At 32.6% G+C, this 19,663-nt stretch overlaps 1 protein-coding gene across 1 annotated transcript in view; it reads right to left on the bottom strand.

Annotated features, from left to right (window-relative positions):
* Positions 1 to 1,247: 1,247 nt before the first annotated feature.
* Positions 1,248 to 19,663, bottom strand: part of LOC149426289 (uncharacterized) — a 322,323-nt gene continuing 303,907 nt past the window's right edge. Inside the window, exons 31-37 of the mRNA XM_089648840.1 lie at positions 7,081 to 7,233; positions 6,265 to 6,341; positions 5,867 to 6,046; positions 4,448 to 4,645; positions 2,688 to 2,874; positions 1,846 to 1,981; positions 1,248 to 1,397 (exon numbers count right to left, since the gene is read on the bottom strand). Of these exons, the coding sequence (XP_089504966.1) occupies positions 1,346 to 1,397; positions 1,846 to 1,981; positions 2,688 to 2,874; positions 4,448 to 4,645; positions 5,867 to 6,046; positions 6,265 to 6,341; positions 7,081 to 7,233 (983 nt within the window). The 3' untranslated portion in view covers positions 1,248 to 1,345. The remainder of the gene's footprint in view (positions 1,398 to 1,845; positions 1,982 to 2,687; positions 2,875 to 4,447; positions 4,646 to 5,866; positions 6,047 to 6,264; positions 6,342 to 7,080; positions 7,234 to 19,663) is intronic.

Below are 19,663 nucleotides of genomic sequence, written 5' to 3'. Positions count from 1 at the left end.
AAGCCTACAAGGAAGATGACACTGTGTAAATAGATTTATTTTTCTAACTAAAGCAGAATTAAATGAAACCTTTGAGTTAAATAAAACATGTTGATTAATTTCAAGATGTTGAAAGTTTTTTCTATCCTTTCTTAAAAATAAATGATGCGGATGAAGGGTGGAAACTTCTTTTCTCTGAGAAGCACATTTAAATTTCGGGCGTGTTTATTGGTAATTTCGTAGGTACCACTTGATTATTATTGTAGGTAATATTATTATGTTTGAAGTTTTTCCACAAAGTACAATGGCATGGAAACTGAAGAATCCATCTAGGTATGTATTTTGTATTAAGATTTTACGTTAGGTTGCTTTATGTTATTCGCTTGTCTTGTAGATTTTTAAAAACGTGGAAACGTTTCTGGGATTATTCTCCAGTATATTTTTTTAATGAAAATTAATCAACATTTTCAGTATTTCGAAAACAAAAATTTGGAAAGGCTTTTATTATCACAACCATAGTGATAACATACAAACGTTACATTATTATGAAAACAGTGCTCGGATCCAATAAGAAAAAATTCACTCATTCGCCCTCGTGGATGAATTATTAAACAAAAATACCTACTTATGATTCCAAAATAAGTCAAATTGGATTTAATGAGATAGTAACGATTTTGAGAGTAGCTACTAGAAATTATTGTTCCCTATTCACGACTGAATTGATTTATTAGGTATATTTTATTAATAAAATAAAAATCCAAAATTATATAGCTCCTAAGATTGGTTAATATGGAGAAGTCGCGAACTTTTATTTAAAATCCATGTGAAAATCCTGTTTTAATAATATTTCATAGAAGTACCTGAGAACCGATTTTGTTACGGTTTCGGTTGAAAATATATTGAACCCGAGCATTGGATGAAAAGCCCATATTACACCTATTATAAGGATTTATTTGAAGAGTTTGCATATTTTAGGTAATAAAACCAGTCACGCTAGTAAACTAAAAGCATAATAAAAAAAATTAAGTTTTCACTGAAGTCATAGTTCAATACAAAATCCACTTCCAGAATGTATGAGTGAAAATGTAATGATGCTGACACAATCATTGGATGAAATGATATTGATGTAATGATATAAACTATGAATGTTTTGGTCTGAAATTTTACGTTTTATTTACATTGAAGATTCTCAAATTGAGATATGGATGCTGTAAGAAATTGTTTGTTAGCTTAGGGGTGTTCAGATCCATCTCTGGTTATGGTGGCTGTCGAGGTCTTGATGGGAGGAGGGGGGTGTTTTGGGGGAGTCTTGTGGGGGTGATATTAGTTTTGGCGGGGTGTGGGGCGGAGGGGTGGGGGCCGTACGTCATCCAGCCTTCATCCATCTGTCTATGGAGTACTCGAGGGCGGCCACCCATCTGGAAGTACGAACATAAAAATATAGCATTCTTACATTTAATTTAAATTTACCCAAACATGAATATAACACCTCATTGGAATTTAACCAACTGCCGAGAGGACCATACTTTTGCTGGAACAGCGTGAGCTTCAAAACATCACAATCTCTTCATCTCTCTTACATACCCTACACACAAACACACCCTTATACGGTATTTATAAATATTAAAAAATTATCTTCCTCTCTCAAGCTGTTTCAATTTGCATAAGTATTAAGAATTTTTATGGCATAAATAATTATAGAAGGCAAAAGCATGTATTTTCCCTTCAAGGATCATCAATCTGTTTCATAGTAAAATATTGCATACAAAGGTACATTTCTATGCCGTTGTCAACCTCTAACTCTGTTTTAGGTATGTAACTATGTTATAACATTGTAAGGAATTTATGATTAATGACGGTTTTTACCTTTTTTTGTCCATTTCCGATTCAGTGTGGAAGTAAAAGTGTCTTTGTTTAGTTTCTGGAGCCATCAATTCAAAAGCATATTTCTTTCCTCCCGTTGTAGATTGTTGTACTCTGTAGCCGTGGAAACAAGCCATTCCTGCAAACAAAAGTAGCATACAATTCAAGATTCATATAAGAAAAAAAAAAATTTCAGTTCCGTAATGATACTTAAAGGAGTATATCCACGAGCCAAACTGCCGAACTGAACCTCAACTTATTGGAAAGAAACGAAGCACCGCAAATGGCGCGAAACGCCGCTTGCAGTTGATTCGTTCCTTTCTCGTAATTCGTTGTACGGTTCGCGTTTTGGTTCGCAAATGTATACGTACCCTAACATATACGCAGACCAAAATGTCAGTGCCCATTGCCCATTTCCAATCCATCGAGAATAATTAGTGAAAACGACATCTAGGTGTTTTCAAATAAAGCCTTATTAAGCGAAGATTCAAACCAGTGATGCTCTATGATTCGTACAGAGCAGAGGGATTGATACTCTACCTAAACTTTTTTAGCGCGGTAACGAACCGTATTCAACAATTGGGTTGTCGTAACAGGTTTTTTCAACAGAGGTCTATATTTTTTTTAAATTTATTTTAAGTTTCAAGCTTTTGCTTACTTTATTAAAACGGTGTATTGTTCTTCCCTAATATTATAAACAAAGACTAAACAATAAATGACGGATGAGGGAGAGCGAATAGAGAACTGTTATTTGTCATTAGTGCTTTGTAGTTAATAAGCTAAACACTTTTTCATTGATGTGTATCTAGTGAATAATACAAATAATAATGATAAAGTTTACTTACCAAAAGCACTTTTACTATTCGCATCTTGATAGAAGTAAAGGCAAGCGTCTTTGAGGACACAGTACCGCTTGGTCCATGATTTCCATTTGTTTCCTAATTTCATGAGATATCCGAAGCAATCGGGTCTAAGCACTTGGCTGGGGGTGACCTTCATGTTTCTAATGGTAGCGTCTAGCCAGCCGTCTCTCTAGAAAATTAATATAAACACATTTTGAGAAAAGGGACAAATTATATACCCGCTTATCAGATAAATAAAGAAAACTGATCTCAATAGTTAACATAAAACCTTTCGATTCTTGAGCTCTAAACAGATTAATGGAATTGATTCTCTACAGAAGAAGCTTCGATATTTGAAAACATCTTATCAATTTCACCAGAAGTATAAGGAAAACCACATTTATCTCTGCATTTGTTATATATATTATATCTAAAGGTTTAGAATTTCTATTCTCTGGTCATAAACTGATTAACATAACAGGTTAATAACAATAATAAATTAACGTACCCCCACGAATACAAGTTCAGCAGGGACATAGTTTATACATATTATTACAAAATTATTACTTATATTGTAACATATTTTGATGTAATATTACTTTTTTGAATAAACATAAAAATTACCTGAAATGTATGTATTATGTTGACATGTTATAAGATATAAGTATGAGACATAGCAAGAAGAATGTTTTTAGAAGTAAGATTATGGTATAGTACGTTTATGGTGCAGTTTAAAAAATATGATACTTTTCCGTGCCCAGAAGCTCTTATTTATGAACTCATATATTTATTACATATTATTTATATACTCATATAAAGGGTTTATTATCAGCACATACCCAAAGATTCTTGAGCATTTTTCAAGTAAAAATCACTTATAAAAACAAAAATACCCCATCTCCCCATAGTCCATTGGTAATGGGTTACATTATAGCCATAGCACATTTATGTCTGAAAGGGGGTCATCGAAGACATACAAGTTGATTAGTAGAATATTCATGCTAAATTTCATATTGACATTATTTACATACGTTAACACCGCGGACCAATCACTTAGAACTTCATTCAAAGGAAATAAAAACTTGAGGGATGATACTGGCCTCTACTCACCAGACTTATGAATCAATACATTAAATTAAATTTAATTTCGTTCCATGTTCCTGGCAGGATAAGACAGTACCTACCATACTATTCAATCAATCCTTCTACAACTTCGCGCCTATGAGACGAATCGAAAACTTGGTAAACATATACTCCTTTGTTGTAGATATGTTTAGCTAAACAATATTCCTATGTAAGTTCGCTTTAATATATTTTATGACTTCAAATAGAACTGTTTCATTTGGTGAAATGTAAACCATTACAAACCGAGTTAAGACTCTGGATTTGCAAAATGTAGTTGATCAATTTATTGTATCTAATAAGCAAATGATATTTATTTTATGTACTTGGGTATTAAATTTCTCAGTTAGTATTACTGTATTAAGTCCGTAAAAGCCCTACGGGTGTTCAATAAATAACTAAATACTTGTTCCTTCAATAAAAACATCACTGAGTTGCTAATGAGAAAAAAATACAGGGAAATTGAAGACCTTGTGAAATTGAAGATCCTATTCTTTACGCATTCCTGTATTTATAGTGAGGTAGGTAAAGCATTCAATTACATAGAAAAATAATTGTGGTACCATAATTATTATAATTATTATATGTTATATTATTATTATTTTTTCGATTTCTATTTATCGGCACTGAACTGAACTCACCTGAGAGCATTTCTCGACGGCATGGCTGATGACCGCAATCCACCTGGTAGTGGCTTCCTCCGTGTCTCCAGCCAGGTGCAGTCCTGGACTGGTGTCTCTTGCCACTCTGAAGCTGAATGGTTTGTTGCTCAGTTCAGGACATGGCGTCCTGGTGACTTTATAGTTTATTAGCATTAACGCGCCGACTGGTTGCAGATCCTGGAAAAAATACAAATTCATATGAAAATAATATTTTAAAATAATTCTTTTATATATCCTAGTTTCAGTATTGGTGTCCTAGTAAGTTCAGTATAATTATTGTGAAATAGTTTTTTGGTTTATGTTCACACATAGCACTGAATTTAAACCCATATAATCATAAAGAAAATTAAATATTTTCAATGAAAAAGCACACATTTTAATAATTATGAAATTTTTATCTGGGAGAGTAAAAATATTTTTTTCAACAGATATCCAAATTTTTTTTAGCAATAATGAGACTTATCAGCAAGAGAGGCACAAATGATATAATTAGCTCAACAATTTAACATATTTTTTAGAAATAGCAGAACATTTTTTCTGAATCCGTATAAACTATCGAACAAAATATCTACCTGCACATTCATCTTATTATATAATCCACAAAGCTGGAATAGGCGATGCTAGTTTTAAATGCACATAAGTTCACAATAACAATTGGTATGACAGCTCGTACCGGAAGCATATCAGTATATTATATACATATATTAAAAAATAACCAGCGATTCCTGAGCATATTTGGAGTAAAAATGTGGATGTCACTTAGAAGTTGAGTACAGTCTAGCGACTCACGTGATACGCACTACATCTCGTTTCAACAGCATGGTAACGGATGAGACGGAGCGCGTACCATGTGATCCTATCGCGACGTGGAACAGTGTGATTAGTGGTGACTTGTGATGGAATTTTTAAAATCCAAAAAAATCTATAAAATGAAATCTACATTTTTTACTCCAAAAATCCTCAAGAAACAAGTTGAAATCATTAGGATATACGAAGAAAAATGAGGACGGCTTTTTTATTCAGATATTGTTAAAAATATGACTGCTATAAATGACTATTTTTTAGTAAAATATTTGTCATTCAGAATATATCTAAACACATGTTCACGCAGGTGGCCTTGTCTGAATAAATACAATGGACGAGATGCGATAATATTCAAGAACTTGTGTTCCGACTTCCTCATAACTTATCTGTCCTTTACTAATAGTTTGCAATCTATCAAATCATTCTTATAGGCCTCCAGTCCCATTTTTAACAGGAAAACGAATAATTTGACTAGATTTTTCATATATCAACAATATTTCATACCAGCAAGTTTTCTCCGTGTACGTGCTGTCACACTCTGTATAAACTGTAAACTTTATAAATGAGCCCAAAAAAATAAATAAAACCTCTTACGGAATCGCTCTTATAGTAGTAGAGGCAGTTGTCTCTTTTGAGGCAGAACCACCTCCTGGCCCAATTCGATTGAGGGTGACCACTCGCATGGCCACCTTGTTTCCATAGGTAGCCGGAATACAGGGCCGGCGCACAGGAATCCCCGGCTAAAGATGCCACTACATCGCAGGTTCTTGCCACCTGAAAAAGAGAACAATGTTTTCCAGTTTGTAACAGGCGCTATATACGAGTACTTAAATATACAAAAAGATATTCTAAAAAATATTATGTAGGTACTATTTTTAGGTATCTACGAAATAAGGAATTGAAAGATGGTCCAAATTGAATTTTATAAAAATTCCCTACACTGTCAATGGAAATGATATTAAAAAATAATTACAATTTGTTGGAGAACTTACTTCCAATTCCAAAGTGTCAGATCCGGCGTGAGCGATCTTTACAACTTCCGAGTGCGATTTGTCCAACACATTGATTCCTGAAATGAGAAAATTTGTCCATTAAATCTTACTGTCTTGATATTTTCTAACTACCTGTAATCGAAAACTAAATCATATTAAAGAGTTTCATAATGCAAGATGCCAATATAAATGCATTATAATTAGTTCAGATTTCAAGTATAGTAGTCCAGGTTCCCTGTGGCACTAGGTAACATAAAACCAACTTAATTATTTTAATAGGAAATTAACTATAGAGAGAAGTTCACGAAAGCAGGACCGGCACTGAGCCACATGGCACCTGGCGCTAGTAAACACCTCAAAGGCGCTCTGCTAGGTATTATCAGCGCCTTGGCTTCTTGGCTCCTCGGCGCCCCGACAGTCGGTGCCCGGAGGGCACTGCTCCAATTGCGCCCACAGGACCAGCCCTGCACGGAAGACAGCATTAATGTTTGAATCCATCGGTTTTAAGACGAAATTACACCATGTGATTTTCACTTACCTACCAATATAACAATGCCAGAATTACACACGGAAGAAATTACACCTACCGGAATTACACGTAAAAATCCGTAAAAAATAAAATTTCATGATAAAAAAACAAAAGTTAGTTTATGTTTTTTGACGGGTATAATTCCAGTAAGTATAATTTAGATGTAATTTTCTCCATGCGTAATAATTTCACACATATGCAATTCTCACAGTGTTATTCGAACGAAAATTCACGCTTGTGGAATTTCGTCATATAACCAAACACATTTTATTTGAGGGGTTGCTCACCATTTACAGCTATGACGATATCTCCTATCTCCAGTCCAGAAGTCTCCGCGGGCGTGTCGGGTTCGATGGCAGACACCACAACTGGTTTGCTGCCGTGTATCCTAAAGCCAAATTCTCCGCTCTCTCTCCTTACCACCACAGTCTTGTCGCTCTCTGGAACAACAAATGACCAATTCAATTATGGATTAATTTGTGGATATCAAGATGGAGCAACGATGGCCATAGAGCTAGCAAAATGGGTTGTTACAACCACCATGCAAAAATATCAATTCAGAAATGAAAACGTGCTATAAACAACAATGGCTACACAGGGAATTAAGAAACGAACCTGACTTACCAGTAAGTTCTGACATTATTTGGAGTAAAAAAATATTGAAGAAATTTTGGTCTCCGGTAACATATTTTGTTATTGTTTTCTTTTTCACATAAAAAGCAAACAAAATTCTTTCACATGCCACCAATGGTCATTCAGGCGAGTAACCGTCCAACTACTCCTCCGTTCACCTACCTCATTGTCCAATACCTTCTGATTATGTTTGCACTGGTTAAAGTAAGTCAGTTACGTTTCTTAACTCCCTGTACAGACATAGTTGTTTAGAGCATGATTCAATTTCTGATTAATGATTTTTTCGCAGGTGGTTATAACACCCTGCTAATGACAAGATTTTAGAAGGCGACATTCATTCCCCTTCTCCTATATTCTTCAATTTCGCAAAATATTAGTCTCACTGGTTCCAGTATTACCATGGCGGGTGTAAATAGGCGTAAAGGTGTGTCCAGTTTGCAATTAGCTGCGTGGCGTGCCAGATAGGAAGAGGCTGGTTTGGGGAGACCCTTTGACCTCTCCAACTGGTCTCTCGACCCGTTGTCTTGGTCCGAGTGGTAGGGATATATTAACATATATTGGGATGGTCCGATGCTCTGTAGAGAACCCGCTTGCACAACGCGGGTTGTAAACTGTACACCCTAAAGTTTAAGTTTAGACTTACGGAATTGAATAATTCGTTTGTGTGACACATTGATCCGTAGATTCCTACTCAACTCTCAAATCTTTTACCTTCCCAAACCTTCCTTCTTCCTATCCTTTGAAAGACCCTCAACTATAAAGGCCCATTGCATTTTAAATTGGTTTTACTAGAATCGGGCCTATCCATTAAAGAAGCGGTAATGATCAATGTTTAGAAGAACTAAAAAAAAGATTATTTTATTTTTATTTTAAATTATATAAACTTTGAGGATTTAAAAAAAAATCGCACCTTGCGCCACAATATGAAGTATGTCAAAAAAATACAAATAAATAGTAGTATTATCTGTGTGTAAGGATAGAACGGCCAACCTTATGGTTCCAGAGATAGCCTCATTTTTAATGTCAGCGCCATACAATTTTTTCTTAAATAACTCCTTCATTTGTACACGCAATTGCTTCGTACGACATTTTATAGTATAGTAATGATCAGCAGAATCCATTTCTAGCAAAAAAAATACCCTTGAAAATTCAAGTCTCTATGTCTATGAAAGGCGATTTTCAGCCCACTGTGCGACGGCGCGGGGGTTGCTTTGTGTCGAATAATATTTTTACTTATATTATCAAATAAGTCCAACACTGTTGAGGAACATTTATAATTTGAGGTTGACAGCATAGAGCTATTATTTGCAATGCTTAATTTTATTTTAAAAACCAGAAGAGCCGAAAATAATGCATATGAAATGCGTGCGGTTCGGGAGTCGCGCTCTGTCTACCCCTGCTAGGACAAAATTGAGGTCAGAGTGAAAAAAGAGATCGTAATAATAATAATAATATCGTTTGTCAACTCCATTGTCGTCATTATTTTACCTACCAAAGAATAATAACTAATACAAAAACAATTCTTAGTCATTGATAAAATATTTGAAGTTTGTAATCAAAGTTCATCGCCCCTAAAATATACAACGCATTGAGCACCGATATCAAATCAACTAATAAGATATCTTTTTTTACTACAGGTGTTCAACGCTACATATTTGAATGGGGTCGAAAATTCTTTAAAGAATTACTAAAGACTTTCTTCAAAAAAATAATTAAAAAAAAATATATTGTATTACCTTTATATTATTTTGACACTTTTTAATATTTTATTTTTTTTTCACATTGTATCGGTCATTAGCATATTATGGTAGTTGAAAATTGTAATATTTAAAAAATCTATAAAATTTAAGAAAAAAATGCATTTATACAAACCACTGCAAGTACGATTAAGAAGTTAATACATTTTTTAATATGTGAGAAAAAGTAACTACATGGAAATAGAGATTTTTTTTCGCTTATGCAGTACCGATACCTAATAATAAAAGTTTTTTTTTGTCTTATAATATTATAAAATTGTAATATTATTGTATAAAATTAGAATATTATTGTATAAAATCGGAATATTATCGGATAAAATAATAATAATAATTAATTATTATTGTATAAAATTATTATTGTATACAATTGTAATGTTATTGTATCATTATTGAATATGTTTTATCGTATGTGTGGGATTGCAGAAACTTACCATTATTATACTTAACATATTATACGTTTAAAAACAATATTGATGAAATTTAACATTATAACGAATGCATTGTATAAATGATTCTGAATGGTGCCAACATCTTTTTCCAATATTCTTATAATAAAGTCTAACCAGGGAGAAAAATATTTAATGTGGCTCGGAAATGGTAAACACATTACATGTAAAAATAGAAGGTTAATAATATAACGAGAGAAATATTCCGCTGTGTTCATTTAATGAATATTAAATTGAACTCATTTTAAATGTCTCTTAGATTTATGAAGAGTTTTATTGAATGTTTTGTTAATTTCACTGTGGTTAACATTTTAGTTTTCATTGATTTTCATACTTTTAACATGAAAAAATCGAATTAATCTGTGAAGATGTAATTTTTTACGACAACCAAGGATTTGAATAAATGTGTAGGTAGTTACGATTGTACTGTGTTCACAAGCAAGTATCGGGTGTTAGAAGAAGTACACAACGTTTTAGGATTTGGCGGAGATGCCAGAAAGATAAAATAAACTACCGACGTTTAACAACACAAAATCTATTTACTTCTCTACGCATGACGCAAATAGTAATGTTTCTTTAACAGTTTGTATAAAAATAACTTTTCCGGTATTATCAACGGTCAACGAGTGAACGGATGTCGTTTTCACCATATAACGAGCTTTGTTTTCTTTAGTTTACACAACAAAGCATAACACAGCTAATTTGTAATTGGTTCAAATATTGTTATTGCGAGAAATTATCAAAATGTTACCCGAAATCTAGGCACTTAGGTACGTGAATAAGTTCGTCAAATATGTTTAAAACTAATCCACTATTGGACTAACCACTCCAGTGATCGCTTCACATAATGTGCAAAATTTATGGAATCCAAAAATATGGGGTAGACGGTGAAATCTAGGTGGATTCATTGGCTTTAAACCGCAGAAAGCAGTTTTATATTTTTCCGTATTAATATTTTGTGAAATGGTATTTAAAAAAAATATGATACAGGAATATATGTCACCAATCCCACGGTGGGTAAGATTACATATAGTAAGGTAAAAAATTTGGTATGACGCTATGATAATATGTTTTGAAACATCTGTTGTTCCTTTCTAGAAAAAAAACCTCTTTTTCATGGATAGCAATAACTGTTTTATTTTATTGTTCAAATAATTATATAATTTTTTATAACATATTAGCTTTTAAATGATTTGAATATGCTCACATTGTCAGACAGAAGAATTTTCACTGACTTGATATTTTGATAAAAATTGTGCATTTGATGTCCACAATTGCTTGCATTGAAAAGCTTTAGAATTCCACTGCGTAGTACTAAAGGTTGATATTAATTTCAGTGCAGTAATTCTTGGACTAACTACCGCATGTATTTCTCATTGCCCAGAATACATATGGAGGGAAATAATTATAACGATTCAGAGGACATCTTTAATTTATTACTTAAATATAAAAGATTGTTAACAAGGCAATTTAGTTAAGTAAAAAATACTATATATTTTTTACCAATAATATGTTAAAGCTCCTCAAATGAGCGTCAACAATAACACATAATAATAACCCCTTTAAATAAACCAATAACACTAATAAATTATTAATTTGTTTGTCGCTTCAGTAAACTAGTGGCACTATGAGAAATTGCTTTATTTCAAACAGTCGAACAGAAAAGGTAGTAAAATAAATAGCTTTTTAGTATTTTAATTTAAGTATGTAATATATTGGGTCCACACGTGTATTAAAGACCATACATGTTTTTACTCTATGGTCGTCATAAATCGGGTTAGTTATTTCCACCGAAGATAAACAAGGTTATTTCTAACTCTGACGCTTTCACTTTATTAAAGAATTTTCATCCCACTATTTGAAAGTGAAAAGTGAGGTTAATAAGTCATTGACAGCAGTCGCTTAGAATTATGTCAGATGTATCGATGCGGTGATTCGTCTGAGAACCGGCTTCAGAGTTGGAAAAGTTCCAACTAGGTTTGGTGGCAGCGTGTTCAACATTCTTCGACAGTTATGTGGAAAAATTGTGGACAATATTTTCACTCTCTTGACAAAACTTTACAAAAACAAAACTGGAAAAACTTTGCTGCCAGTCAGCTGAGTGAATATCTGGACGGGTTGTTTCGGAGAATTTGAACAATTCATCAAATTTCAACGTTCATTTTCGGGTTCTGTGAAAGATTTTAAGTTCTGTTTTTATATCATTGTAGGCTAGTTGCTTGACAAAACTGAAATAAAAACAGATCTTGAAAAAATCTTTCACAGAACTTGAAAATGAACTTTAAAATTTGATGAATTGTTCAGATTCTCCGAAACAACTCGTCCGATTCGTTCCGTCTCATTTTGATTTCGTGTTTAAATATTCAATGGTTTGTTATTATTAGCTCTTCAATAGTTGTAAAATTACTTTGTAGGGTCATTTTCATCATGTGAAAATAAAATATCTTTTGTATACCACGATTCAATCATTTAAATTCGAAGTCAATTGTTTCTTCGTCAGGATTTATATTATTAGATTTTATTTATTTATTTTATTTTATTGATACACGATTTAGAGAAGAACATGTGGTTTTTTGTGATATTTCACCCTCCATGTTAGGGATGACGCTGTGTTATGGCGGGTGAGTTTTGCAGTTTGCGAACGTAGAATCTATACATTACTATAATATGAAAAAGAAAAATAAGAAAAATGATGTATAGCTAGTTTGGGTTGCAAGAAGCGAATGGAGAAGTTAGAGAATTATAAGAAGATGAAAAATTTGAGAAATTATTAGTAAATAGATCACACTAATTAATTATGTACATACTATACCGATAAGTAAGGGAATAAGGATATATTATGTTTTGCGTGAAAGGTGACAAAATTCATGGAGTGTAGAATGAATTGGTATTGTAGTTGTAATGTATTCCGTGTGTAAGGATCCATTTCGTAATTTGTTTTTTAAAGGAATGAGTTTGACTCACGGTTTTTAGGTTTTGAGGGATAAGGTTAAAGAAGAGCTAGGAAAAAAATTGTATTTGAGCTGACGTGGTATGTAGTGAAGATACTTGTAGTGACCGTTGGTTATTGTTCTGGTGGTGTAGTTGTGTTTTAAAAGAGTTTATTTTCAATGTAATGTTTGTGATGAAAGGCTTTAAATCACAGTGAAAAAAAACAGATAAACCATAGCTGCAAGAAAATATGCAAATTATTTATGAAAACGGACATGCTAACGACATCTGGCGGAGAAAGAATTGATCCAGCTTGCTTGCAGTAGACACCTGTAATAGTTGAAATTAAATCAAGGTTCCGGGACGAAAGCAGAGAGGTCGTAAAATCGTCTAGGACGACTGGTACTTCCCCTTTCCTAGGCCTATAAATAAATATTGAATTTTGTCAACCAATAGATCTGAACAAAGAGCTATAAAATTTTGAGTAACCAATCAGTGAACGGAGAGGCGTACACCAAATACAGACAAAGGAATAAACTTTGGATCGGGCAATAAAAAAGATAATTAACGACATTTCGATTCTCACAGAAATTAGAGGTGAACGCACTTTAGGGTCAACATCGACTTTCAAGGTGACAAACTCCTGGAAATGTTTACAATAACTGAGACATTTAGGTGATGGCGAACCATTGAAACCGAGTGCTTTGAAGATTTTACAAGTTGAAAAACACACACACGAAAATGCAATGGAAAAACTATAAACGTGATAGTATAAAAAAGGACGGGAAAAGCGAAGGAAAATCACTGGCAGAATTTTCAACTGTAGTACAATTATTTATGATAGAAGGAGGGTGTCATGTTCGATAAAAATCGTACTAAAGAGAGGTGAGAGTTTTGGAAACAATGGAAATTGATCGTTATCAATTTAAGATGAAACGGACATATTGGTAAATCAATTTTGAATGAAAAATCTCGCAAAAAAAATACACATTTTAGAAAAGTGCGGCGATCGAATGGAAGGATAATACAGAGATTTTGGACTGCTACGAAGGTCCTAGGGACGTGAAAATCGAGTATCAGAAGAAGACAGTAAAACTAAACATATAGCGATAGATTAGATTCAGGAAAAGTAGACATTTTTCATGATTATTAGGTTAGATATATATTAGAGTTACCCAATATTACGGAGGGATCGAAACAAGATAAAAGGTTGGCGGTCTCATGTATATTTTGAAGGATAAACAATCAAAATCCGAACATGATTTTTATTTACGTTAAGGTAATAAACGATTAGAAAAGCGATTAACTTTAACGTGGACCTTATGAAGTATTTAGATTAAGCAAAAGAGATTAAAATTAATAGGTTTGAAATTAAATTAAATTTACGAGTCTAGTACCAAAATTTTAAACGTAAACAGATGTCAATGCATATGTTTTATGTGAAATCTTGTAAGTGAGGGATGGAGGATGGGGCGGAGATTGGATCAGGCAATAAAAGTGACAGATATCCCAGAGTCAAATTAGGTATATCTCCCATAGAAGTGTGGAAAACTATATATTAATTAATAATAGATGAAGTATGAAATTTTCCTGGAGACCACACACATCGGGAAAAGTGGAGAAAAGATAAAAGAAAGGGTAAAGAACGGAGATAAAAAATAATCCAAGTGGAGAAAAGTGATACAATTCAAATTTATCCGTGAAATAAATAAATACGACTTGGAAAATGAGTAATTATAAGAGTTATGAGAAATGACATAAGAATCAAGAAGAAATTGTGCAAGAAAACGTCGCGGATAAAAATAAAATTCAAAGATAAAGGAAAAACTCAAATCTGCGTCATGGAGATAGAAAGTACGGGTGGAAATGGAAAAGCTCATATAAGTAACAATAAAATTAAGTAGAATTTAAACAAATCGAAATTCAAAAATGCGTAGAAAAGATTTCGACATGGATTTAAACAATTTCGCACGAGATGCATAAAATTGAGATCTGTATATATGTTATTGAGGACGGACCTATCGCGAATTGAGAAAAAAAAGGAACGCAAAATCATGAGATTTTAACTACATTTTTGTATGAACAGAGGACAAAGGGAGCTTGGGCGATTAACACAGACTTACCCGATTCGGACCCTATCGACTTAGATTTGTGAGATGGAAACTGACCACCGCCTTGAGCCGGAAAGCAGAACATCTTATGGAAGCACAATCGATATTGATGGAAGGGGTGTTTGGATTTACGAGTTGATAGGAGATAGAATTAAGCATCAAGAGAAATTCAGATACGTCTTTTGGAACCTGAGAGGGGTATAAAAGATGGAACACATCAGTCAGGAGACAGTCGCGCCGAGGATTCGAAAAGTTGTTACGTGGCAGTACTACGTCTTTGGTAGGATTAACAGTGAAAAATCTTTAAGTGTTAAATTTTAAATAAGCCCTGGACTACAAGTGCTAGAGTCAGTGAAATTTAATAAGTCAGTTAAATTAAATCAAACAGTGAAAATAAATACAGTTTAAACTCAGTGCTTTAAAAGTAAAGTGAGAAGTGCTAAAAAGTGAATTGTGAATTAATTAAAAATTTAAAAATAATTATTTCATTCAAAGTGAAAACATTCAAATTAAATTTAAGAGTTTGTTATCGTTAATCTAAAGTGGACGTGATCGCGTATTGATATTTAAAAATAGATTATAATTTAACGTCAATTTGGTTAAAAAATAATAATAATAGTAATAAATACTTCATCTTAGGTTAAAAGAAACACAAAAACAAAAAAAAAAGGATTCGATAATAATAAACGTTTAAATCTTTGTTCTAAAATTAACAGTAAGAAAAAAATTTAATTTATTAATAGTCGAGTAAATTAAAAGTTTGCACAATTTGGAATAAATTTTCTTATCAATTTATATAAAAAGAAATTTAGAATTAATAAATTGTTCAATTAAAATCCATCGGGCGTATAGCGACAGTGTTAAAAGTGTTTGTCGTTTTAACCGGAATTTTAATCATCAGTCTATCATTTCGAAAAAGAATTTGAAACAGCTATCATTCAAAAGCCTAAACTAGAAAGGTGTTATTAAATCAACGGGTTTTCTGGATTAGGATTTCGTTCGGAAGAAAAATTAAATATCAGCTAATTTATACGATTCAAGCGAGAATAAAATATTAAATAGGAATAAATAGTCGAAAAGATTTATTTTGAAATTAGTTGAAAAATACAATTAATTAGGTAGGATTTCTTCATCAAGGTTGTTGTGTACTACCCGACCGGAAATACCTTGACGTGGGTGAGTTTTCCTTTTATAAATAATTTTCAGGTCCCAGGAGACACAGAAGGGCTGTGAAGTGGAAGTATATCAATTGAATATTAAATTAAAACAACAAAACAAAGAATTACACATTAATATATGTATATTGTATATTTGTATATATATTTATCTATATAAAAGTAAAGTAAAATATTGTATATAAAGAATATATATATGAGTAATGTAATTATATATATGTATTTTATTTATTAATCGGAGCATCGAAATGGTAGCGATTTTTAATACCTACCCGAGGACATATCTATATTATTGAAAAAGAAAATATGTATTTATTAATATTCCAGACTATGTAGAATCATATATTTTATATTTATTTATTAACATATGTACTCTTAGTTAACATATTTTGATAATCGAGATATGTGTACTTATATATGTATATTTATTCTTCAATTAAACCTAGTAAGTTTACTAAATTCGGAAAATGAAAAATAGTTTAACTTCAATAAAGGATTTAAAAATATTTTAATTAATAGTGCACAACAAAAGTAAAGAGGCACAAATGACTCCTAAGGAATTTTAAAATAAACAAATCTCACATTTAGGTTAGTGTGTCAGGAGATGTTTATATTATTTGTTTACAAATAAAGAGCACACTGGAGAATTGGGTCAACCGCATAGTTTGGAAACGACCTTGGCCATAATTAGTTAGTCATATAGGATTTTATTAATTACCCGAAACAGCTGGAAGATGCGTGCTCACAAATACTTATCAATCACTAACGACAATTGAAAAATCACGGGTTAGCCAGATTTATATCAAAAAATTACATGAAACATTTGAATACCATTGATTAGATAATCGCACAGTTTTTATTAGTTACTTGAAACAGCTGGAAGATGCGTGCTCACAAATACTTATCATTCACAATCGACAATTGAAAAATCACGGGTTAGCCAGATTTATATCGAATAATTGTACGAAACATTTGAATATTATTGATTGGGTGCTCATACAGAACCCCATCAGTTGCCTGAGACATTTGAGAGTCGAGTACTCTTTAATGTGGCAATCAACTACTTGAAACAATTGGAAAATCACGGGATAGGATGAACAAAATTAATGTTGAAACCTGGAGGTAAAATTTAAAACAAATACAGTTCATCAAACAGGAGGCAGTGGTCGCTCCTACAACAAGACCATTAACCAAACCAAATAGAGATGACGATTCTCTTAAATAAAAACGTCAAAACCAAACAAAAAGCCTGGAGTTCGATAGCTCTCCAAAACAAACCATCAAATAATATCTTATTCTACTAGTATTTATTAGTATAACCTTATTCTTACGTATATATTCGGTCACCAATCCTAGAGTTTCGCAGAACTCTTCGTGCGAGATCCGAGCTCGGAATGCGAGGTAGATAGCCTCGTATTGCGAGTTATAAACCTTTCCCAAACTGTATGTATACATATATTTATTCGTATGTACTGTTTACTGGAGAATGCGGACCTGCATACAGCTTGCATTTTAGGTCTTATAGACCACTCTCGCATTTTCTTTTAAACGTGGAATGAGGATTCACGACCCGTAAGTCCACACCAACCGTGATTATATGATTGTATATAGGACGAAACCGGTTCGCCCTAAGTAAATTGTAGTCCAAGGAGGGGTCGGAATTTGGGGGTATCGAGACCCGAGGGGAAACTTGAAGGCAGTACATGATGACGTGGAAGGCTCTTTGGGACGCGATAACTTAGGTATCAATCAAAGAGCCGTGTCAAAGGATTGTGCAAATTTCTTGTTGACTCACGATCATCTCGTTTACTTGCAGGAGGATTTGGAGCCAAATTATGCCAGCAAATGGGCTATTCCGAGTTCGTCAAATATGCAATTAACTAATTACATTAACTTACTAAATCAATCCTTACATGTACCTTATAGCAGCAGAATCAAAAAGGAGTGGCGCCAAACAGACCCAAGAGTTTACCAAAATCAAATTTACTAACAATTAACCATTTGAGTTATATTAAATTACCTGTCCAAATAAACATGTATAATATCTTTTATCAGCGTTTAACTACGACTTTGTTAGGGTGCAGGGAATCAGAATAATTACATTAGGAAAGTTAGCTCATTCAGGGAATTCATTTAAGTCTAGGTTTGCAATGGAAAGACCAATTAAATTGTGAAACTCAACACCTCGATCAGAACCAAGGGGGTTACCACAAAAATGAATGTAATTAAAATCCTATATCATAAATCAAAAAAATTACACAACGTTTGATGGAATTTAATTACAATATAAATACGGAAATATTTGCGTTCAAGTTCGTAAATAACGTATTGATTAGTTGAGTACATATGTCTATGAAGATATATAGTACAAGAGAGCTTTAAGTAGCTTTCTGTAGATATCAAAGAAAAGGGTCCAATTTTCATGGAGGCTTATGTGTTGTAGGGGAGGAATTTTCCATCCCTGCGAACACATATGCAAAGCCTTAGAGAAAAAATTAAATATCGGTCATAGCCAAGAGAGAAGAAAATTTTATATTGTTTTAAACAAATAAAAATAAAAGAAAATGGTGAAAAGGCGAAAACATTACATGTTTACAAAATTTGTTATTAAAGTTTCATAAGTATAAAATCTGTTAATATTCAATATATTTGGAGAACAAATACATTTCGCAAACATAAATCTAACGTGTTTTTATGCATGACGAAATTTAATAATGTTTACCTTTGTGAGAATAAGGTACCGACACGACATGTTCAGAAACTATTATTTGGTACCAACCCAATCACGTTTTTAAATTTGTGGAATGCCTATATTTTGTAGTGATGGTATGTTAAACACGATGTAGGGTGGATGGCGATGATAGGTGTAGATATTTCTATATCTTCATTGCTAGTCGTTATGTTTCAATCCAAAACTGTTAAGCTGTTTTCCCAGTGCAATTATGGTGTATATTGAAAAAAAAATGCTATGTTACAATGTAATTTTAACATCTGATTTAGGCCGTGTTTATAGTAGAACTGTTTTTATCTCATCCATAATATCTTTATAGCATACCTACTGAAATAAATAAATATTTTGTTGCAAATATAATTCAGTCCAACACCGTTTATAATATACTTTAGCGTGAGGTTAAATAAACTTAAAATAACCTAAGAATTTGAGCTTCAAAAAGTATTTTAACTATACCAGCTGTATAAAACTAATTTAAACGATGATGTGAACTAGCGAGACATTAGATTTCTTGTTATTTTTTTTTAATACATGTAATTTATACTTGGGTATACACATGTAGGTTGGACAATATATTTTCTGATGGCATAAATCAGTAAGATTGTGAATTATCAAAATTTTTTAATGATTTTTTGAAGTGTACTCCAGTTTCACAAGTACATACCTTTTTGCGTTAAAGTAAAAATTAACCCAATAATAAACGGCCACATAAAAGTAAGTAGGGGAGTGTGAAATAACAAAAGCAGAAGGAAATGGCTAGGTGTGCATGCAAGAAACAAAACGGTTTACCGAAATGATTGGTTTTGGGAGTTTTAGTGTTATTTAATTGGTTTTGATATTTGTACTCTAATAGCGTGTTTTTCATTGAGAAAGGGTCAGGTCTTCGGAAATCTTTTGAATTAATTTAATGGCATACACAAAGAATTTAATGAAGAAGGCGCAAAACAAACTATTATTTTCATATTTAGGCAAAGAACTACGAAGTAATGCAAAGTTATGTGTTTTTGTTTGAAAATTTGAATGCGAGAGGGACATATTTTGGTCTTTGAAATAATCGAGTATTTTTTTAGATTAATAGTTTTATAA

The sequence above is a fragment of the Hesperophylax consimilis genome, chromosome 1 (assembly GCF_061612785.1).
Source record: "Hesperophylax consimilis isolate HC1 chromosome 1, BYU_Hcon_1.0, whole genome shotgun sequence".
NCBI classification, from domain to species: Eukaryota; Metazoa; Arthropoda; class Insecta; order Trichoptera; family Limnephilidae; genus Hesperophylax; species Hesperophylax consimilis.
This window is presented reverse-complemented; position numbering and strand designations above follow the sequence as displayed.